Genomic DNA, 22,709 nt, shown 5'->3' on the forward strand with positions numbered 1-22,709 from the left:
AGTTCATGTTGTCTCAGTATAATTTGTTCCCAGGTTCATGCAGTGTTTTATAGGCTCCTAAAATGATTTACTGCCAGATGTAAAGGCTGCTTTATTCAGAGCGAACAGTTCAACACAACTTTACATTTTGCCATTTACTACAGAAATTATACAAAACCTCCAGATACCAGAGCAGGTAAGTACAAAAATGCAGAAAACCCAGACTTGTCTGGATTTGTTGATAAAACAAAATAAACCCCCAAACCACCACAATTTCTGCCTTCTTCCCTCCTTTCTTCTGAGGGTTTTCCTTTCAAAGCAGCTATTACATTGCACATGTGTATGTCCTCACTTCCTCTATCCATTCAGTAACCAAACAGCCCCTGGATACTGCAGGGAATCAAAGGCTCCATGGAAGAGCCTCAACATCAACCTGAACTTCAACCTTTCAAAAAAAAAAAAAAATCCTGTTGATCAGGTAGTAAATGAAATTATCTAAAATCCTACATCTCTTTTCCAAAAGTTCCTTTTGCACCTTCTGTCTCTGCTAAACCAGGATGAACCACTGTGTAATGGCCCAGTGACAGCCACTTCTGCAGGACATGGCACTCTCCAGGTTGAGCTCTAGTCACTGAGCTCCAGGTCATACTCAGGATAGAGCTGTTTTGTAGTGACCCCTCGGATAACAGCTAGGAAATAAAGAAACAGCATTGCTGTCATTAAACAAAGATCAGGTGAGTCAGAAATGTGGTGTTTTTTCCCCCTAATTATCCCATAGCACATCCCATACCAAGAAAACCAAGATTTTGCAGCCTTGAACAGCTGTCCCTTCCTTACCTAGCTTGCCCAGGAGCATCTGCCCAGCATCTTTGATTTCATTGTACTCATGGAGCAGAGAGATGTGCTTGTCCAGTTCCTCCAGGCTGTAGCCCCTGTAAAATAACACCAGGAAGGTCACAAATGACACAGAGGGACTGGGCTTCCTGCTGCTGTGGGAGATACCAAAGCCCAGCACCTCAAAAGCAGAGAGTGAACGCAGCAAAGTGCAATTCCTGCAAGCCCTAAACATGAAAGATCTAAACAAGCTCAAGAAAGCCAATGCACCCAAGTTCTCAGAATCAAGAGTAGGCTGTGGTGAATTCTATTGATCTGTATCTTTAATCTGTATTTAGGGAAAAATTTAAGAATCGTAGAATAATTTAGGATGGAAAAGACCTCCAAGAGCATCAAGTCCAACCTTTGGCTAAGCACCACCATATGAACTAAACCAGAGCACTGAGTGCCATATCCAGTCATCTCCTGAACACCTCCAGGGACCATGACTCCATCACCTCCCTGGCCAGCCCAGTCCAATGTTTAATCACCCTTTCAGCAAAGAAATTCCTCCTGATGTCCAGCATGAAGTTCCCCTGGCATAGCCTGAGGCCATTTCCTCTTGTTCTGTTGCTGAAAGGTTTGTTTATCCTTGAGGATAAATTAAAAGGGGTTCTGGAACAGCCTTTGTTGTTCTACCATTTCCATCTTACCTTAGAAAATATCTTTCACAACAAATAACAAATGGCTAAAATTATCTGTTCCCAGCAAACACATAATTACCTCAGGAACACCCAGGCTAAAACAAAAATCTTCTTATGCAAGCTTCTAGTAAAACTTGTTTTGCTTTACCACATGAAGTGGAAAGAATTCCCTCTTGTCTCTAAGTCTCATCACTTACAACACTGTAACCAGCATTGCACCACGCCAACAATGGCATCATAGAAGGTCAGCTCTCAGCTCCAATTCCTGGATCACATTTTATTTCAAAAACAAAAATAATTAAGGCATCCAGTAAACACTGAGCTTGCCAAGGACGTACTCTGACAATAACTGTGCAATTTCCTGGTCTAGAGCAAGGTCTTTCTGTTTCAGCTCTTTGATTTCACACCGCAGGGCTTCTTCACTGGCTCCATTAGGCTGGGACTTGGGAGATGGGATCTGTAAAACACAGAGACACAGCAGGAGCTCAGCTCTGGGTAAGGTGCTGCAATGCTGGAGCACTAATGGGAAAATAGTGTATATGTCACTGGATAAAACAGGAGAAAAGGAAAATAATATTCTCAGGGCAGGGGATCATCGTACATAACCCTAGGCTGCTCGATACCACATCTAACTGCGCTTTCGAGAGCTACAGTGTAAAGTAAAAATAAATAATTAAAACCCACAATGTGCCTTTTAGGAGAAACTCCCAGCACGACACAGAGCAAACTGCGGTGCCGGCGCTCACCGGGGAACCCTCAAGGACAAATCCTCCCCCCGGGCCGGGCTGAGCCCCGCAGCACTCACCGGTGCCCTGAACGCGGCCCCGCCGCTCCGCCGGCCGCCAACAGAGACCCTGCTAAAGCAAAGGGCACCACGTCAGGGGCCGGTACCGCCGCCTCGGCGGGGACACGGCCCGGGAGGGGACGGGAGGGGGAAGCGGCTCCTACCTCCGGGGCAGGGCCCGCGGCGGCGGGTGGCGGGGCGGGCTGCGGCCCGCGCCCGGCAGGGCCCGCTCGGCCAGGGCTGAGGGCTCAGGGAGGCTCGGGGCTCCCGCCACACCGGAGCGCTGCAGTCCTCCCACCACAGAGCACGCCGGGAGTTGTAGTTCTCCCCATAGAGCACGCTAGGAGTTGTAGTCGTGCCGCCGAGGGGCACGCCGGGAGTTGTAGTCCCCTCCCAGGCCCGACGGCGGTGGGGCTGCAGGTGACATTGGGTGTGGCAGGACAAAATTGTCCCCTAATGGCAGCAGCCGAGGTAGTTACATTTGGTGCTTCTGAGACACCTCAGCACCATGGCTCAGCTGGGACGGGGGCTCAGGGGGTCTCGGAGTCACTCACACACAGACACTGAATCAATGTGGTTCGAAAAATCACCCCTGGGATCGAACACCACCATACTAACCAGACCACGGCACTGGGTGCCATGTGCAGTCTTTATCCTTAAGCCCCCCTGCAATGTTGTTTTCGCAAGGTGAGCACTGTCCACGCCCCCGCTTGACCCTGTGTCCCGCCGGGCCACAGCGGCCCGGCCCCCCAGTCCCGCACAGAGGCTCGGACAGCGCTGGGGGCCCCGTCCCGCCGCGCTCGGGCCCGCCCGGCGCAGGGAGCCGTGTCCCGGTGAGCGCCGTGTGTCAGAGCCGGGGCTGCCCGAGCCTCGGGCGCTGCCGCGCTGGGAAGGTCAAAGGATTTGGGATCGCACACAGCGACCCCACCGCCTGCGCTGGGCGCGGGATCCGCGCTCGGACAGCACAGGGCGGAACGCGAGGCGGGTCTGTGAGGGACGCGCCCCGCAAAGGCGAGGGGAGCCGGGCGGGCCCCTCCCGGCTGGGCTGTCGGGTCACTACAGCAGCGGGTGTCACACGGGGACCGGGGTGTCCCGGGGCGGGAGTGTCCCGGCGGGGCCGGGCTGTCCCGCTGTGTCACCCCGGGGTGTCCCGGGGCGGAGCGGGGCCGGCCGGGGGCGGAGCCGCCGCCGCCCCCGCCGCTCCTGGCGGGCTGACGTGGCCCGGGCGCGGGGCGGACATGGCGGACGGCAGCAGGCAGAGCCGGTTGGCCGCGGCCAAGAAGAAGGTGAGGGGCCGGGGGTCCGGGCAGGACGGGACACAACAGGATGGAGCTGGGGGCGGCTGCGAGCCCCGTGCGGGCCGGACCCCGGGCCGGGCCGAGCGCGGCCTCCCCCGAGGGGCGCGGGCCGGGCCGCCGCCGCCCCCTCGCTCCGGGCCCGGCCGCGGTGGGGCCCGGCAGCCTGCGGGTGTCCGGGGCCGCGGCCCGGCCTTCTCGGCGGGCGGCCGGGGCGAGGCCGGGCCTGGGTGGCTGCGGTGCTGTGAGGGTTGCCCGGGCTGGTGTGCGGCTGTCGTGTCCCCCCCGCCTTCTTTCCTCCCTCCTCCCCTCCGCCTTCCTTTTTTTCCCTGTTTATTCCCCATATTTTTTCCCTCGGGGCGGCCCGTCTGCTTGCGTCCTGGCGGGATGCGCTTCTGTGTCAAAGTCACAGGAACGGGAAAGTGTCCTGGAGCAGTTCAGGCTTCCATTTTGAAATCCTACCAATAATGGGATCCTCCTTCGTTCTTCTCCATCCCCCGCTGCCCCGCCGTGCCCTGCCCGGGCTGTGCGGACCGGGGGTGCCGTTATTTGAATAAACAACTGCTGGGACCGGCCGCTCTGGGGCTCGGCAGCGCAGGAATTGCACTGAAATGCCGGCAGACCTGGCGGGATCCGAGTTACATCTTATCAGACCGGCACTTCCTGGGCGAAGTGGATGATGCGATTAAAAAATCATTTGTAGATTGTTTCTCCCCTTAGTTCGCAGTTGTTGGGGATTGTGGGGATTGCACCTGTCCTTCATAAAATCTTTCATGGAGTGGAAGATTTTACTATCAGGCAGTGCTTCCTCACTTTGCTTGCAGGATTAATTGCCCTTTATTAATTTTGCCTTATTGCTCTTACATATAAGCCTGCAAATCCCCCAAACCAGTGCTTTCGATCTCCTTGAAGTTGCACTGTGGAGTATCAATTTCCCAGGAACAGCATTGGCTGTAAACAAAAGTTGAATGTTTACAACACTTGTCATAAACCCATCTCTTTGCTCTTAACTTTAGCCTTCTTGGGCTTATTTTGATTCCTGTTTTTCCCCCAGACTGATGAATTCATTAATTCATTCTCTTGTCCTTACACCTTGATCTGTATTTTTACCAGTGAAGTTAGATTTTGAGGGTTTTTTTGGGTTATAGAAGGCATATTCCGTTTGGACTTCAGATTCGTCTTCTTCTGTTCACAGCTGAAGGAATATCAGCAGAAGAACAGCCCTGGAGCCACTGCAGGAACTAAGAAAAAACGCAAAACTAAAGAAGGCAGCAGACCTGCAACTCCCACCACCGATGACCAGCAGCCTCCAGAGAATGTGAGTGTCTCAGTCTTTCTCTCAAATAGTTTGCCACCTCCCTCTTCTTTGTTTTTTCTGGCAATCTAACCAGAGCTGGTAGTGCTGGGGTAAGAGCTGAGTGGTGTAGGTGCTGTTTAATGAAGTTTGCTGCAGCAGTTGGCAGCTGCCTTTTCTGGAGGATGCAGCTGGCACCGGAGTCTGTCTGGTGGTGCCCTGGGTGTGCCCAGAGCTGCTGTGCTGAGGCAGAGTGTGGTCCTCAGCAGCTGCACAAGACTGGTTCCTTGGCTGCCTTGGATTGACGTTTTCTCTCTGTCCTTCTCTGAGCCATTTCTCTTTCCCCTTTTCTTTCGCCTCCTGTAGATTCAGAACATTCTGAAGGTGCTGGTGTCAGACCTTAACCGCTCCAATGGGGTAGCCATACCCTCATTGGACAAGAGGAAGGTGAGGCAGTGCTCGTGTGACTCGCTCTCCCTCCTGCATGCTTCGGGTTCTGCTCACTCTGAGCTCCATCTCTGGCATGGAGCCCTGTCCTCACATATCCATTGTCAGTTGCTTCAGTTTTGTTGCTGTTTTTATTAACATGGAGCTCTTTGTTACCATTGCTCGTTTCCTTCTGGTTTGTGTCAAAGTTAACACGTCAGAAAGTCTTTCTTGAGACAGTTGAGCTTGGAGAAAAACAGGAATTTGGGGTGAGGCAATAAACTCATTTATAACAGCTGAGGAAAACTGCACTAGGAAGATATAGTGATTCCTTATTCTGTATTTCTCCTGCTCTTAGTGTCATTGCTTTGTTTCCTGGAGCTTGGTTTCTGAAGGGCATGTTTCTGCCCATCTCCAGGCAAACAGCTGCACTGGCTGGTTATTCCAGCCACCCATTTTATGACAGGCATGAAGCTGGCACAGGTGATGTACAGTCTGGCAAGGAGCAGGGGTGTAAATATGCTTAGGCAGGAAGTCAGATACTTCAAAGCCGGGCATGTACAGGCTTTAATGTCTTCACATTCCCAAGATCCCAAAGAGGAAAGGGCAGGAAGTATGCCAAGAAGCAAGAGAAAGGTGTTCAGGAGCATACATGAACAAACAGCCTTTTAAAAACACTTATTTTCAAACAGTTAGTTTATTTAAAATAAGGCCCAAACTGTGATAGGAACTCAGAGAAGTCAGATTTTGTCGCTGAGAATGTTCTTCCAGTTCTGTTGTACCAAAGCTCTGCTTTTCATTTTCGCTTGCATCGTTTTGGTAGCTTATTTCCTTACCATTGTTTCAATGTAGTTGTCATAAAGTAGCTCATTGTTATATTCAGTGCATATCCATGGGTGTCCAGCAATAAATATAACTACAGTAATCATATGGGGTACCTGACAGATGAAGTGAAACCTGCAGGGTGGAATGGAATTCCCTCTGAATTGCCTTTGTATCCTTTTTTTTCTTTTGTGTGATAGTATGTGACACACAGAGTTCCACCAGCTGGACTGTGTGTGTAGGTTCTGTACCAGCAGAATTTGAGTGATGTGAGGACACACTGCCAGTTTGGGGTGCTGAGTGTGCCTCAGAAAACTTGTGTTGTGACTGAAGTGTCACTGTTGTCCTGGGGACTGTTTTCAGTTAATACTTTTAAGCTCAGAGCAAGTTAAATATTGGAAAAAGAGATTTGTTTCCCATTGGAGGGTGAGATGAAGATAGGTGGTCCAGTGCTTAGCCTTGCAGTGAAGGCCTACCTGTGTCTACAGCTTTAGTCATGTTCTTAAAAGGGAGAATTTATTGCTCTATTCATTCTTGTTTCCCCTTTTTTCTCTTTTTTCTTCAGAGATACAGTTTGATCTGATTGACTGTTACGGAATTTTTGGATTGTTGTGCCTGGGGTTTTCGGAATTATTTGAAAACTAAACTTTACCTGCAATATGTAATGAAAGAACAATTTCTCATTCCAGCTGCTGTCTTGTAAAAATCCTGAGTCAGGAAAATGCTGTTTAGAAACTTGATGCTAATAGGGCAGAAAAGCTGATCATTGGCAGCTGAGCTGCTGCTGCCATTGATGTCTCATGTGAGGCTGAGCCCTCCCTTGTCTCTCACTTCAGCTTTCTTGGCTCTGAAACAGAGGAAAACCAGCAAAGTCAAAGCCTTTGTGTGAAAGCAAATGGATCCTACTACATGCTAAGCTGAGCAGAATTACTGACTTTTTATTCTACTTTATAGCGATGTCCCACAGCATAATTTTAAACGTTTTGCTTTTAACGCTTTCTGTTTCCAACAAATTCTATTGTTCAAAGAGTTTTGGGCTTTTTGACAGTTATTACAAAACTGCTCCTTGTGAAGAAAGAAGGAAGGAGTTCTTGTGGTTGAGGAACATTACTGGTTTCTGCATCTTGGAAGTATTAGGCAGAAAGAATGTTCAGATCAGAAGAAATTATCATTTTGAGATGCACTGGGGAATCAATTCCTCCTGTCCCTCTGATGTTTATATTGATGAGTGTGTGATTGCTAAAGGTGAAGTAACCCTTAGCTGGGAGAAGTGAGGGAGTTCCTGACCTTCCTAATAAGCACCTAACATCTATTGCTCCTTCAGAGCATCAGTACCTGTCCTGCTAAAAAGAAATTCAGGAAATTCTTGTTTTCTCTTTGTAGTCTTCTAACTTACTGCCTTCATTAAATGTCTCCACTGTTGCTGTTTTAACCTTGCTGCTGGATTAGTGAGTGAAGTGCTGAGAGGTAAACAGGGAATGCCAAGAGAGATTTCTTGGTTCCTATGAAGTGCCAAGGAGGAAGTAACTGAAGTAAGAGGGAACTCTTCCAGGTGGAGTTGCAGAGAGCTGCAGTATATTGGTGGGGCTGAATGCTGAGATTATCTCCTTTGTTTTGTTGTGTTTTTAAGTGATGATTTACTAGAGCTGGATGATGAAATCAATCAAATTGCTGTATAACACAAGAGCACTACTGGATCTTTATGGCTCCAGTGCTCTGCAAGGAGATGCAGTGGGTCAGTGCAGTGTGGCTTTGTAGAGGGGGCTGCAGATGTCATCCACCCTCCCACAGAGGCTGGATAGGAACTTGCTGTCCAGAAATAGTTTTTTGGCTCTTCTCTTTTCTATTTAGATTCTTCTAGTCATGGGATCCATGGCTGCAGCAGGGCCACAGGCACCTGCTCCCAGCCACCCTCCCTCTGGCCAGTTGATAAATGTCCTGTTTCTAAACTGGTGGGTCATGGCATGCCACAAATTTCAGCGAGTTTTAGATAGAGCACTTGAGTCTGACTAACCCATTTTTCAACTAGTCATTCCTCTGTTCTTTTCCATCTTCATTTGCATACAGTGATCTGTGTTTTCCCCAGGAACACCTTGAAGGTGGTGCTTTTCCAAGCACAGTGACATTTGGCTTTGCCCTTACTTGATTTTTGGTGGATCTTTTGCGGTGAATCTCATGTGTGAACTTAAGAGTTTGGGTGATGTTATTGCCCTGTGTTTAAAAAGGGAGTTGGATTGTGGGCCACTGGTTCTTTATGGAAGGACACTCTGGGACAGTGTTTGTGGTTGATGCATTCACCTCTTTGCTCTGGGGAGAACACAGGTTCCCTTCCATGTGTTTCCTAATGATTGTTCACATCTGTCTGGTTTTCACAGGCAGGCCACAAGGTGATGTGTTTTTGTGTGTGTTTGTTCATTCTGCATGAAGGCTGTAATCCTGTGCTGTGTTTTGTGACAGGCATACTTTGACAGTGATGTTGCCACTCGTAGTGCTGAACAGCTTGCTCCTGATGTCCCTGTGCTATCTAACAGCAACAGCCTCCCTAGTTGTGGTTCTGTTCTGCCTGCTCCTGAGAGCATGCAGCTGACACAGGTTTGTGACTTATCATCAATACTGCCATTGAACCATTGAGGATTGGTTAGTGATGCCACATCAGTGTGGAGAAAGGGGACCTTCATAAATATGACATGACCAGTTCAGGTTTTCTCCTGTTAAAAATACTGCATTTCTCCTGTTAAAAATACTACATTCTCCACTCTCCATGCAGTCATCATCTGTCTGAGAGCAGAGGGAGTACTAGCACACACGTGGCCCTGCAGCTTCCAAAGCTGTCTTCCTTCCCCTTCTCTCCTATTTCAATCAGTCTGGATTTCCTTTTACTAATTAAAGATTCGGTTGTAGCTTTTTTCAGCAAAGTGATGATTATCCTGATAAACAGGAACAGCAGACATAAAGCCTGATACACTTGAATTTCTCTGTTGCAGACTCACACCATTCAGAAATTATGTGTAAGCCAGGGCTGAGTTGGTGGTTTTAAGCTCATCTTCCTTTGGGAAGCAGTAATTACAGGAGCTGTGAAACTTGAGCCCAGGTGTAATCAAGTCTTAGTGACACATTCATAAGTGTGACTCCCATCTTTTACAGGCTTACAAGTTTTTATGTTTTAATCCACAGATGAATGAAGCTGAGGATCATAAAAATGCTTTGGATGAGAACAGGTGAGTGTCTGTGTTGGCTTTGCAACAGGATCCCAACAGATTAAGGTTTTATTCCTGCCCCAGTGCTGTGCTGATTTGGGCAGCTCTCTGGGAGAGATTTTCATTGCCAGGTTTTTGTTCCCAGGTCTTTCTCATCAACAGAGGGTCTCCGTCAGTTGTCTGAGCAACTCAACGGCCTGGTTTCCCAGGTACTCCTTTTCTCCATTTGTCCCATTAATTCTCTTGGTGTTTGATGTGGAACTTTAGGCAGACAGCTCAAGGAAACACTCTTCAATCTCAGAGATGTCTGCAGCCATCCTACTAACCAATGTGGTACTTAAACATTGAGGAGCAAAAAATGCTGGTTTAGGAATTTTAACATTTCAGCAGTAGGAAGAAAAGCAGAGTGGGATGAATGAATTGTACATATTCATGGAAAGATGTACTCTTGATTTACTGGAAAAGAATATGAAGTCAGTCTGAATAATTCACATCAGCTATTCATAGGGGCAGCCAGCATCTATCCTGAGCCAGAAGAGTGTTTTCTGTGCCTGTGTGTGGTTGTTTGAAGTGACAGGTGCTATAAGGAGTGTTACACTTATAATGGGATCTTAGCTAAGAGTGATTTGCTTTGAGGACTAAAACTGACTTACTTGATTTACTTCTAGTCTACATCGTATGTGAATGGAGAAAGTGCTGTTTCTTCCACAAATATTAAGGAAATGGAAGTAAGTTGTTCTCAGTCTGTCATGTTTTTTATTTTTCTTATTTGCTGCTGTTGATCACTTATTTGGATTCTGTGCTTACAGCAGTGTTAGTGAGGCCTAACTGAATGCACAGGTCACAAAAATCACTGTGTAGTGTCACCTGGGGCTGTAATTGGGTAGCTGTGATCACAACAGTCAGAGGCAGTTATTAGAGATGTTCCCAGTTTGGGGACTGGGGATAATCTGGCTTCCATGCAACTGCAGTTCTTATTCCTGATTCACTTTTATGTCAAAATGAGGCCTCAGCAGAAACAGATAAAATAGGTTGACATCCCAGCTGCTTTTGTTCAAACCACAGATTTTGTTTTGTTTGGAGAATCTTATTATATCAAATTGTGATAATGATTTATTTTTCTGTCCTTTTTAATTATTGCTTTTTTCCTTCCCTCCTCCTCTTCTGCTCCTTCCTTTTTCTCCTATATGCATGTGCCCGTCAGACACGTTACCAGGAGCTGGCAGTAGCCCTGGATTCCAGCAATCTAACTAACAAACAGCTCGTTACAAAGATAGAGGAATTGGTAAGAAACAATCCAACCAACCAGTCTGGCATTGTCTTTGCTGCTCCTCCTGCTCTCTGGGTGTCTGCAAGGTTCCAGGTTCCTCATAGTGCCACAAGGAAGGCTGCTTACACAGCACTTTGTATGGAACAAAATGGGCTGGGTGGAAAACCTGCGAGAGGATCAAAGCCTGAGGCCTCTTGTGAGTGTGGTGGCTCATGTGAGGAAGCAGAAACAGAGTTTTGTTGTTTCCATTTAAGTGCTCTGTTGATCTCCTCACTGTCCCTGGATGATAAGCATCCTCATAAAACAGCTATTTCTAGTCCTGGTCTGAATCCTTGAAACACAGAATTCTGGTGCTGGCAGCAGTGTGCAAACCTGTTTCTGCAGGTGGTGATGCTGTTCTAAATATATCAGCAGAGTGGGAGCAATAGGTCCAAGAGAGCCTGGGGCTGTTTTCTGATCATATCCTCAGCTTCTCTTGGCACAATGAATGAACTGCTTTATCCTGTGGCCTGCATGGATTCCTGCTGCTGCTTTTCAGCCTTCAGCCTTAACACTGCAAAAAATGCAACTAAGTGGATCTGTTCCAGACTGAAAAGAGCCTTTCTTGTGTAAAATACTTTCCCCCATTTTGTTTCTCTCTAAAACCACACTTTTCCCAAAGTTCAGCATTTCCCAGTGTACCCCATGAACCCTCTTTTTGTTTCATTTTTGGTTTTGGGTTATTTTTGTTCTGTTCTTTTTCTTTTTGTGTTTTAGTTGGGCTGCAGAGGTACAGTGCATTGCCCACCCAGGATTCTCATTGTTTGCCAGCTTTTCTGTTTGTCTGGAACTCTGTAGGGCCTTTGCTGCATTTGTGCTCTTGCCTTTGCTTTTCCTGGTTGTGTGCTGGCATTGCTAAAATCAAAACCTCATCACCTTTCCATCTGCAGTCATGTTTCAAAATTCACTGAGGTAGTAGCAGTAATAAAGAGACACCTTGTTAATATTCATCATTTGGGAAGAGAAAAAAATACTAATAATGTAGTTACTTAAGAGGAAACTACCAGGGGGACAAGAGCAGCAAAGGGCAAACAGGGTTTGGTGGCAGCCTGGGCACCCTTTGCCCCCTTCACACCTAGAGATGCACTTTGTGCAGTCACAGATCTCCAGTGTTTCACTCCTAAGACTGAAATTGGCTGGGACAGAATTATCCCTTTCCTTGGATCTGGCTTCAGCTCTGTCTCACACCACCTTGGTGGGAGCCTGCCAACGTACGTGCAGCTCTGCACGACTTGGCCATGTGTTAACTGGGATAGAGGTCCAAGGAATCACTTCAAGGAAAGGACTTTTGCTTTGGGATTTAGGTATTTGTCTTCCATTAAAAGCATTTTTGCTGATTTTCCTAACACACCAGTGTGACTGTGATTAATTGCATAGATGTGGGATATTGCAAGTTTCAACTGAAGTTGCTGGATGCTCAGAAAGGAACATAGAAAGGTTTCAGCAGAGGTATTGGAGGAGAAGGAAGCCCCCAGTCTCTTAATAGCTAAGATGAACTTCCTAGTCTTCTACAGAAATGGAAATTCTCCTTGCATTAACTTGGCATATATCCTACTTCATCAAAGTGAAAATGTGTTTCAGTATGAGAATATTTTCTCTTAATATTGGTGCATCAATTTTCTTCCATAGAAACAGCAGAACCAAGAAGCAGTGAATCAGCTGGAAAAGGTAAAGTGTGTCCTATTTTTGGATAGATACAGAAATAGGTATCTGTTTCTGTGAGGAGTAGAAAACACAGTGGATGTGGCACAAGAGTGCATGATCTTGTCATGTGTTAGATTCAATTTTATTTGTAGCATGAGGTTTAACATTTTGACTTCATGAGTTAGGCCTGACAGACAGCATTCTTATTTTGACCAAAGCTAATATTGAAATAAAGTTCAATATTAGCTCAAGTTGCAGGAGTGCAGTGGGGACAGGAGGTTACAGTTTAGGTCCTTGCCAGGAGCTTCCATTCCAACACTGCCACGTGTGTGCTGCAATGGTTGCACTGTGCTGTTGCTGCTGGTCTGGGATGGAAAAATGATTCAGTAGTTCAAATAATGGAAGATTAATTGTGTCTTTAAAAATACTGGCATCATTTAGATGCTAGAAATAGTACCAATTAATTCCTGCATTTTAGTTTGATGTGAAACAAGGGTTAACTGTCTGCATGCTTGTGCTGACCAAGCATTATTTGTTTTTACAGGAAAAGAAGGAGTTTGAACAGAAATTTTCTAAAGAGCAAGCAGCACTGAGGGAACAGTTACAGGTAAGGCAGAGCCTCCCTTACAGTAATATCACCTGACTTCTGCTGTTTTGTGGATTATTGAGCACTCATAGTCCTTATCCTGAAAGGCAGAAGTCCATTCCTTTAGCAAAACTGAGTGTCAGCCAGACTGTACTTAACTGCAAGAGCTCTTTACTGGATTGTCCTTTTGTGACAACAGTGATGCTGCAGTGGCAAGAAAAGAAGTTTTGTGCTGAGCTGATTTTCCTTTCCCAAAGGTTCATATCCAGACTATTGGAATTCTTGTTTCTGAGAAGTCTGAGTTGCAGACAGCCCTTGGCCACACTCAGCAAGCTGCACGGCAGAAATCAGGTACGTGACAGTCTCTGCAGCTCAGGCTGGTGGCTGAACTGTGCATGTCAAGTCACAAGCATGACAGTTGTTGGCAGGCAGCTCACAGCACTCCCTGACCCCTCTGTGAGCAGCCTTTGGCACTGCCACTGCTGCTGTCATCGTGGCTGCCCCCAGATGGGAGCATGTTGGTCTCATGGCAGTTGAGGTTCTTTTGTGCATCACTAAAGCCCTGTCAGCTCTGTCGGGCCTGGTGACTACCCCAGACCGTTCCTTTCTAATTCTTTTAAAACTTGGTTTCCCTTTTCTGCCCTGCCTCCCACACAGCTGTCATGTTAATCTAGGTCTTAGCTGAGCTTTAGGAAAAAAAAAAACCCAAACAACATACTGTCTATTGTTCTGCAGAGGAAGTTTCATCATCTCCCTCTAAAAGTGAGGCAGATATTTAGAAAGAGCTGTGCTCCCAGGGCTGTTAGTGAATCACCTGTAGAGCCAGAAGCAGAGCAGCTCTGCTGATTCACTGTGCTGCCTGAAGAGCCTGTTGACAAAGTAGAAAGTGCTGTTCAGCCAGTTCCAAAATGCTGTTTGTGTGTAGCCTCAGCTGCCTGTGCTCTGACCCGTGCAGGAGAAGCCGAGAGCCTCGCTGCCCGTCTGCATTCGTCCCGCCAGCGAGTGTCGGAGCTGGAGCGCACCTTGTCCTCCATCTCCATGCAGCAGAAGCAGTCAGAGAAGGTGAGAGTCACCTCTGTTTATGCTTAACCAGCAGCTCTTCTTTGGCTGTTTGCTTATTACTACACTGCTGCAAAGTCTGCAGTCCCTGCTTGCAGAAGAGGCAGAAATGAACCTTGTTAATTGTTAATTAACCTTTCAAAGCCCTGTGTTCCCCATGATCAAGGGAAACTTCATTCAAGTTTCTGTGACTAATCACATGGTTCAGTTGGTGTCCTCAGACCTGGCACCTCACTTCATTAGTCTGGCAGCTCCACACAAGAGACACCTTGTCCCAGAAATCTCCACCAAGCACACACTTCAGTGTTGTCTTTAATCCAGAAATACTTGCAGCATCACATTTGAAAAGACTGAGCAGACTTATTCCTGGAAAATTCAGGAGGTTCTAAGCAAACCTGTCCTGAAGCTTTTGCCAAAGTTATGACCTTTTCTGTTTTAGCTGATGTGTTAAAGGTGAAATGAAGTATTTTTTAATACCTTATTTGTTTGGCTGAGTCTATAGATGAATCAATAATTTCCTTTTTCTCCAGCATAATAAAGAGTTAGTGAAGGAGCGAGACAACCTGAAACTGGAACTGTACAAACGAAGGTAAGTCCCTTCTGCTCATTTCTGCAGAAGAGCCCCAAAACAAGTGGCAAAGAAAGACCACAGGTGGTGACTTGGGAGGCTGGATATTCAACTAAAAAAAAAAAAAAGTAGTCACTAGATGAGATGTTTCTGTGATTCTAGCTGCCAGGAAGCATTGGTTTGTAGATCTTTGACCTGGACATCAGCAGACCCAGAGCCATTTTAATTTTTTGTTTGTTTTAGCAAAAGTAGTGAGGAAATAAAACAGCAGAATTCAGAGCTGTCAGAGAAAGTTCACTCCCTGGTGTCCCAGAACTCAGCTATGAAGTTGGATGTGGAAGATTTGCAGAAGAAATTGGAAATGGCTGAACTGATGATTCAACAGGTGAGGGCAGAGGACAGTGATGACACTGCCACACTTCCTTCAGAGAAAGGGGGCAAGACTTAACTCCTGGCTTTAGAGGAAGGCATGAAATCTCATCAAGACATCCTCCTAGGAAATACCTTTCAGCAAGGCCTCAGGGGAACAGAAAAGTTTGTATTCTCTAAGGTGTTGGAGCTGTAAATTGATTGAAAAGCACACATTGAAAAGCAGTGTCACATTAGTCTGCTAAAGCTGTTGTACAGTGAGAGAGGGTGAAATGTGGACATACAGTGACTTTTCTGATTGTATCTGTTCAGGATTTTGGTTATTTAGTTCTGCACTGAGTAAGCAGCTGAGTAGGGGTGGTGTTTGTACCCACCAGTGGAAGGTGGTGAATTGGACAGAGGCAGCTTGAAGTCAGCTGGGGAAGGAATGCATGGAGCCAGCTGTTAGCAGGTCAGAGAGCAAGCCTGGTGTAACCCTGAGCCTGGGAGGGAAGAAAATGCTCTTTTTCAAATTCCTAGACTGTGTCTTAAGTTACCCTTGAAATTAAGCCAACTGCTGCTCTTCTGGGAAAAGTCCTGTGCCTCAGCTGAGCCAGCCTTGGTGCCCAGTCCACTGACATGCTCCAGACACTGGCTTTAAATTCCTGACATGTCTGACAACTTTTAAGGTCACAGCCTTTTATACCATCTGATATGGCTGAGTAATGCAGATGCTAGAAATGAACAGAATTTCTGAGCCAAAGTTTGATTGAAGCCTATTTTCTTAATTAAAAAAAGAGTATATGCAAAATTGGTAGGGAGGAACTGCCCAGTTTAGCTTGTTTTATAGGACTAAAATCTCAGCTTTTTGTTGTTAATCCCCCTATTTTTTTTCACACTGAACTTCACAATGAGTTGGAGCACTTTAAAGAATTATAGAAGGTTACAACATGGATCATGTGGCAGGTTACTCTCAGGGGGAAAGGCTGTGCAGGAATTTAGTGTTAACATTTTGTTTCAACTTTCTGATTTTTTAAAACAGTTCTCAAGCCAGGGAGGGAGTCTGGATGCAAACCAGCAGCTGCAGATGGCTCTGGAGGAGAAGGCAAGCATGGAAACCCAGGTAGCTCAGGTAAGAGGTTGTATGAAATATGATCTTGATGTCTGTAAGGAAACTTGTGGGGCAGAAAAATGTAGTCTGAGCTTTGCACTAACACTGATTTCTTCAAGTTTTATCTCTTAAACCAGATTTATTTCGCCGATATGATGTTGTTTGATTTTGTTTTGAACAGCTCTCTGAGTCACTCCAGCAGCTGCAGGCAGAAAGAGATCAGTATGTGGAGAAACTGAGGGAGGAGGGCGGCATTTGGCAGCAGAGGGTGCAGCAGCTCTCTGAGCAGGTAACCCAGGGGCAGCATCCCAGCTCTGGACAAACCCAGGCAGCAGGAAATGCCCCATGAACATCGTTGTAATTTTCATTTGTGTGGCCTTGCAGGTCCATACAATGGCAGAGGAGAAGGAGAAGCACATGGCCAAAATTCAGGAGCTGGAGAACAATGTTACAGAGCTGTTGAACACATCAGGTAGGGCTTCCAAAGTGGGGCTTCCCACTGCAGAGTGGAGCTGGATGACTCTGTCCTGCTGTGCAGGTGCTTCTGCACAGGAGGTGCAAGTGGGTCTGATGCTGGGAAGGCAGATGGAGACCAGGTGACCCTAAGAACCCTTTTCTCCTGGGAAATAACAAGTGAACTCCTGCAATGAATGGACCAGCAGCCTGGTTATGTCTGTAGTATTGGCCTGACTGTACTGTCAGCCTGTCTGGCCCAGGAGTTAGGGAAGGCAGGATGCTCCTGCTCTGGGGCTGGGACAGTCAGCAGCAGACAGCAGGATGCTGTGCTTGGCTTTGGGGTAGGTTTGCTCTTTGTTCCTCTCAATGTTGTGCACTGAGGATTGGATGCTGCGGCTGCTGAGCCCTTCTGGGTCTCAGAGCCCCATGGGCTGGGAGTGCTTTGTGTACCCAGCAGGGATGTGTCTCACCCAGCCACTTCCCTGGCACTGAGCCCCTCTGATTGCATTTCCTCAGCAGTGAAGCCCATGGATATCGAGCCTGCCTCACCACCAGGGCCCACAGCAGCCGAGCTCAGCCTGCAGGAGGAGATCCAGCGGCTGCAGCAGGAGAAGGAGGAGCTGCAGGGGCAGTACCAGGCCCAGGTCAGGGACAATGAGCAGCTGAGCCACCTGAACCGGGAGCAGGAGGAGCGGCTGCTGGAGCTGGAGAGGAGCGTGCAGCGCTACAGCGAGGAGGCCGTGGACAGGCAGCAGATCCTGGAGGACATGCAGAGTGACAAGGCCACCATCAGCAGGGCACTGAGCCAGAACCGGGACCTGAAGGAGCAGCTGGCTGAGCTGCAGAATGGCTTTGTTAAACTGGTAGGTCTCTTCTGGGCATCTTTTCTCACTGCTTCCCTCACTGGTGCAATCCTTTTGTAGTGCAGATGGGAAAAACTGGCAGCAGCATTATTCCTCTCTTACCCTCTGAGACTCTTATCCTCTCTGGCTGCTCCATCCTTTGATACATAGTGCCATTCCAGGAGGTTCCCTCCAGTTCCTTACTCCCTCAGGTGCTCTAGCAGATGAACCATTATCTTTGTCCAGAACTATTTCCTTTTCTTTCTTATCCCCTGGCTGTTTCTGTCCCTGGGTATTCCTCTTGCCCTTTTACCTGAAGAACCCATTTTCTGTTCCCTTATATTTGCCCATGAGAAAGTTCTCAACAGTATTCTCTTCTGCTGGTGTCATTCTTACCCATCCTAGAGCTGAATCCTTACTCTTGCTTTGCTTCTTTCAATGTGACACTTCCCCTCTGGGGTCCTAGCAGACTGACACATGGTCTAGCTGCTGGGTTTTTTCTTTAGTCCTTTTTGAACTCCTTGGTTTTGAATGTCTGTGACTCTCTTTGGGATATTCATACCACCCATCTGCTTTGGAGCTGACAGGCTGCATGATGTGCCAGGCCTCTTCTTGGCACTGTCCCAGCACCAATTCCCCTGTCTCTTTCCTTGTTCTCCCATCTTCTGCACCTTTCTTTAAGCTGTTTACTGCCCTAAACAGTCAATTTATGGCCCTCAGTCCAGAAAAACACAAGGGATGGCCGCCTGTTGTACTGGGAACTAACGTGGTTTATTGAGAGCCTGTTTCATGGTGGCTGGGGCACTTTCCTTACACAGCTGTGATTGTCTTGCAGACAAATGAAAACATGGAGGTTACAAGTGCCCTGCAGTCAGAGCAACACGTCAAGAAGGAGCTGGCCAAGAAGCTTGGGCAGCTGCAGGAGAACCTGGCAGAGCTCAAAGAGACGGTGAGCACCAGCACTGGGATGGCAGAGCTGGATTGTGCAAATTGCTGGCAACTTCCCAGACACTGATGGAAGGATGGAAATGGGTATTGCAAAGATCCAGCTGGGAGCCTGCCCCTATCATCTGCTGCTGATGTGGGGGACCAGCATGTGGGGGCAGATGGTGGCTGTCTGCCTGGTTGGTGGCTTTGGGGCAGTGTTGACAGTTTGGATCATGTCACAGGGAGCAGCTTTCCTGGCAGAAAGGGTTTGATGTGGTGGTTTGACCTTGTTCTCTCAGCTGGAGCTGAAGACACAAGAGGCCCGTGGCCTGCAGGAGCAGAGGGACCAGTGCTACAGCCACCTGCAGCAGTACACCCTGGCCTTCCAGCAGCTTGCTGCTGAGAAGGAGGAGCTGCACAAGCAATTCCTGCTTCAGACACAGCTCATGGACCGCCTGCAGCACGAGGAGGTCCAGGGCAAGGTGACAGTGGAAATGCACCTGAAAGAGCTGCAGCAGACAAAGGTAACAGTAAAAAGGGACAAGTGGAAAGATGGGAGGTAATCAGTAAGTAAGAGATTTGGTGGGTCCCTTCCTGGGCTGTTCTTTTTAGTTTGGAAGGCAATTTGGAAATGGTGTCAAATATCTACAAGATTAATCTGCAAGTACAGTCATAATACTGCTGTGATTGCACCCTGTGCCATACAGATGAGTTGTACCTGTCTGGAGCAAAGTACTGCTTGTGTGTTTGTGTGTGTGGTGCTACTGCCTGAAGATGGAGTGACTGTTTGCAGTCTGGCTTATGCAGGTTTTTGTGATCCTCTGCTTCTCTGTTGCAGGAAAGTCTGGAAGCTGTAGCCAAGGAAAACAAAGAGCTGCAGGCCCAGATCAGTCAGCTGGCAGCAGAAATGGATGGCAGGATTTTGCACCAACTGGAGGGTGAGTGGCTGCATCAGGGAGGAGGCCGAGCTGGGTTCTCTGTAGCATTGCCTCCTTGTTCACCTTCCTTCTTTTACAGAAGGCAATGAAGCAATGACTGAAGAAATCCAAAAACCTTCTCTTGAGATCCCAGAGAAGTTTGAAAGCCATGAAGAAATGGTGAGTCTTAGTGGGTACAAAAACCTTTGATTTTAGTTCTAAACAAATATCTAGAAAAGGAATCCAGTTAAATTACAGAGAGGTTTATCAGCTGTTATCCTTCAAGCTGAGTGTAGTCATGAGGGAAATGCAACACCTTGTGGATAGCAGCAAAGCCAAGACTTCTGCAGCATCCTTGCAAAACAGGCTGGAAGTCTGGCAGTGGTTTCCTTATGATGACAACTCAGCTGGCAGAGCAGCTCTTTAATGGGGCTTTGATGATGATGTTCTTTTTAGTTTGGAAGGCAATTTGGAAATGGTGTCAAATATCTACAAGATTTATCTGCAAGTACAGTCATAATACTGCAGTCAAATAGCTCTCAAGGGATCCAGTTTTTAACCTGCACTAATTGGGAATGAGAAGAGGCAGTAGCTGCTGCCTGGCTTAGTTCCAGGGCAGTCACACAGTTCTTTGGTTTCACACCCATAAATAAAATGGGCTAAACTATTACTCTGTCCTGAGATGCACCATGGATCCTGCTGAACACAGGGGAAGCACTAATGTCCACACTCTGAAATTCTTCTTAGGTCCTTTTCGTGACCTCTGCCATGTCCCAGGTGGAGCAGGAGCGAGAAGGTCTGAGGAAGCAGCTGGCTGCTCAGAAGCAGCAGTGCAGAACCCTCCTGCAGCAAATCACAGCTCTTAGGCAGGAGCAGCAACATCACGTCACACTGGATGGAGGTAAAGTCTCTGTACAGTTTGGGGACAGTGTGACCATGAGCTGCTGGGCCAGCAGCTGCTCTGAGACAGACCCTTGGGTCTGTGAGTGCATCCTGCCCCAGGAGAAACTAAATTGCACACATCCCTTCCAGGCTCCATTATGGAAACTGTTCCAGTGGAGGTTCATGAAGCTTTGAAAACTGCCATGGACAAGCTACAGGTAAGCAAAGCATCTCCTGTTGTTTCAGCCCTATTGCACTGCTCAGCCAGACCAGGATCCAGTGTCAGACAAACATGACACAGATTGTAGGGGAACAAGCAGCAGATGTTCCATAAAAGGATGCTCCATCCTAAAAAGCTTGCTCACAAAGGAGCAGGATTTGTTCCCCAGGCTCAGACCAGTGTCAGGGGGTGTTACCTTTAGCACAGATGTTGTTTTTGTGTGAGCAGCCTAGGGGACTGATCCCTCTGTGTGTGCAGTTGCGTTTCACAGAGCTGATGCACGAGAAGGCTGACCTGAAGGAGCGGCTGGAGGAGCTGGAGCACCGCTGCATCCAGCTGTCTGGAGAGACTGATACCATTGGTATGTTTGGGCAGCACCAGCACAGGCAGAGCTTGCTCAGTGCCTCATTTATGTGGGGAACAGGTCCCCAAACAGCTTTAGGAGCTGGGGCCCTCAAACTACCAAGCTTTCCCTGTCTCCTGCTGCTGCCTAACTGGGCTAGGTCTCCACTCCAGGGCTGATTTTCTGGGTTCTTATGCCTCACACCTCACTATGGGGCTTGTACCCCAATCTTGCAGACACTCCTGAGGCTTCTCTTGTGTTGCAGGGGAGTACATTGCACTGTACCAGAGTCAAAGGGCTATCCTCAAACAGCGGCACCAGGAGAAGGAGGAGTACATCAGCAGGTTGGCTCAGGATAAGGAAGAGATGAAGGCAAGGACTTTTCTGTGGTAGGGCCTGGGGAGTGCAAACTTTTGTGTGTTCATAATTCTGTGACTGGAGTAGGACTGCAGACTGCAGAGGTGTGTTTGTTTGCATGTTTCATGGGCTTTCCTTTACTTTGGTACAGATGAAACTACTGGAACTGCAGGACTTAGTGATGCGCCTGGTGAGGGAAAGAAATGAATGGTACAGCAAGTATGTAACAGCTGCTCAGAACCCAGAGCTGCTGGCAGGCCAGACTGAGGGTGGGCTCCCGGCAGAGAGGCGCATGGAGCTCAACGCCACCGATGGAGCAGGTGAGCTGCAAGCAGGACAAACTGTGCAGGGGAGCAGCCCCTGCTCTCAGCCCTGAGTGTGGATGGGAGGAGTTACCTGCCTGCCCTCTGTGTGCTCCTTGCAGGGTTACGAGAGGTGAATCTGTCAGATGAAGCAGAACAAGAGGCTGCTGTTCATCAATCCGGTTTCCCCCCTGCTGACAGCAAAGCTGCTCAGCCAAACCAAGAGGACCCCACAGCAAAGCAAATAATGCAGCTTCTCAGAGAAATCCAGAACCCTCAGGAGAGGCTGGGCTCCCTCCTGGAAAACCCATGCATTCCCTTCTTCTACCGTGCTGATGAGAATGATGAGGTCAAGATCATGGTAGTTTAAGAGGTGCTACATCTTACTGACAGCAACTTTCTGTGGGCCTGAAAGGACTTGATGGACTTGTACGTGCCCATACCTGTGCTCAGTGCCCTTGGTGAGAACAGGTTCCTAAAGATATCAGTAAAGAGAGATTGTATCAGATGGAACTTGAGCATCAGACCTCATCTTCTCTTTCCTCTGTTACTCGGTGTGCTTGGAGGACAGGCAGACTCTTAACTCATCCTGGGAGGCAGCTGGTGCTGCCACATCACCTAGGCCAGGCTCAGACTGGGGGCAAAGGGAGTCCATGACTTTTGGCAAAATGACTTAACCCTTGTCCCAGACTCTGCTGCCACAGGAGCTCCCCACGGTTCTGATCCATCACTCATGCCTGTCATCAGCCCAGTTCCTTCCAGGGCTCCCAGAGCAACTAACTGTTCTGCTAATGGACTCTCTGGCCTCTCAGCAGGTTGGGTTTGTTTTCATACTACGTATCCTGAACTCCCCCTTGCTGCTGCAGCCCTGCCTCTTGCACCTGTATTTCTGAACAGGCCCCCAGCAAGCAGCTCCTGGGCAGCACAGCCCTGCCTGTTCTCATTGCCAGGGGAAGGGACCCAAGGGAGCCTTGAGGGGTTTTTGGTTACTTGACAAAGCTTTATGTGATTCTTGGGAGTGGGGTGGAAATGTAACTGCACTTTGAAGGATGATGTGTTTCACTTGTATGTGTCTGAAGGTTTTATTTATTTTAAGAAATGGGAGAAATTAAGTAAAAGGAAACCACTTAATAAACATGCTTTGTTTTGAATTTCTGGACTTTAGGGGTTCTAGTTCTCCATCCCGGAACTTTCCTCTTCTCCCATTTTGGTAAGGATGGCAGGAGATGAGTGGAAACCAAGATCCCATGGTACATGTTTAAGGTCCTGGGACATACAGCAGCAAGTGTGGTAGTCCTGGCCCTGCCTTGAAGCCATAGCCCTGATTTTAGGGAGAAAATAGAACAGGGAGAGAGGAGAGGGCTCCCTGAAACAGCAACAAAACAAATCTGGGTGTGGAAGTTTATGCCATTTGAACTGGATGTGGATATCCTGCAACTGACTCTGCCTTCAGGCAAGAACTGCCTGTTCTTAGGATGGGTGAGGTCAAGAGTGGAGTTTGGAGGGAAACCACAGGGGAGGTTA

At 47.8% G+C, this 22,709-nt stretch overlaps 2 protein-coding genes across 8 annotated transcripts; one reads left to right on the forward strand and one right to left on the reverse strand.

Moving 5' to 3' along the window:
* Positions 1-76: 76 nt before the first annotated feature.
* On the reverse strand, positions 77-3,520 carry SWI5 (SWI5 homologous recombination repair protein). Its single transcript, XM_059486671.1, has 7 exons — positions 3,497-3,520; positions 2,899-3,165; positions 2,445-2,620; positions 2,302-2,350; positions 1,835-1,953; positions 817-911; positions 77-668 (listed from the first exon to the last, which is right to left on the reverse strand). Exons 1-7 carry the CDS (start codon positions 3,518-3,520, stop codon positions 604-606), a joined length of 795 nt encoding a protein of 264 aa, XP_059342654.1. The 3' UTR covers positions 77-603.
* Positions 3,371-22,336, forward strand: GOLGA2 (golgin A2). Of its 7 annotated transcripts, none has more exons than XM_059486319.1 (28): positions 3,371-3,566; positions 4,771-4,893; positions 5,236-5,316; positions 8,575-8,709; positions 9,292-9,335; positions 9,460-9,523; positions 9,983-10,042; positions 10,519-10,599; positions 12,253-12,291; positions 12,812-12,874; positions 13,111-13,204; positions 13,809-13,915; positions 14,443-14,501; positions 14,724-14,865; positions 15,871-15,960; positions 16,121-16,228; positions 16,324-16,411; positions 16,912-17,258; positions 18,073-18,186; positions 18,464-18,688; positions 19,003-19,102; positions 19,182-19,261; positions 19,829-19,982; positions 20,114-20,181; positions 20,442-20,544; positions 20,792-20,898; positions 21,035-21,203; positions 21,308-22,336. In XM_059486319.1, the coding sequence occupies exons 1-28, from the start codon at positions 3,519-3,521 to the stop codon at positions 21,553-21,555; spliced, it is 3,141 nt and encodes a 1,046-aa protein (XP_059342302.1). In that variant the 5' UTR covers positions 3,371-3,518; the 3' UTR covers positions 21,556-22,336. The 7 variants fall into 7 exon arrangements, with proteins under 7 accessions (XP_059342302.1, XP_059342303.1, XP_059342305.1 ...); XM_059486320.1 differs by having other exon boundaries at positions 16,915-17,258; XM_059486322.1 differs by lacking the exon at positions 10,519-10,599.
* The last annotated feature ends 373 nt before the right edge of the window (positions 22,337-22,709 follow it).

This window comes from Ammospiza nelsoni, chromosome 20, assembly GCF_027579445.1.
Source record: "Ammospiza nelsoni isolate bAmmNel1 chromosome 20, bAmmNel1.pri, whole genome shotgun sequence".
NCBI lineage: Eukaryota > Metazoa > Chordata > Aves > Passeriformes > Passerellidae > Ammospiza > Ammospiza nelsoni.

What these genes read in the sequence shown, in the direction of transcription:
- SWI5 (XM_059486671.1), bottom strand. Translation starts at nt 3,520, where the DNA reads ATGTCCGCCCCGCGCCCGGGCCAC. An exon ending in CCGCCCCGCGCCCGGGCCAC is followed by an intron (nt 3,166 to 3,496) that starts GTCAGCCCGCCA and finishes TGACCTTCCCAG; the next exon opens with CGCGGCAGCGCCCGAGGCTC. An exon ending in GGGCCGCGTTCAGGGCACCG is followed by an intron (nt 1,954 to 2,301) that starts GTGAGTGCTGCG and finishes TGTGTTTTACAG; the next exon opens with ATCCCATCTCCCAAGTCCCA.
- GOLGA2 (XM_059486319.1), top strand. Translation starts at nt 3,519, where the DNA reads ATGGCGGACGGCAGCAGGCAGAGCCGGTTGGCCGCGGCCAAGAAGAAG. An exon ending in CTGAACTGATGATTCAACAG is followed by an intron (nt 14,866 to 15,870) that starts GTGAGGGCAGAG and finishes TTTTTAAAACAG; the next exon opens with TTCTCAAGCCAGGGAGGGAG. An exon ending in CAACGCCACCGATGGAGCAG is followed by an intron (nt 21,204 to 21,307) that starts GTGAGCTGCAAG and finishes TGCTCCTTGCAG; the next exon opens with GGTTACGAGAGGTGAATCTG.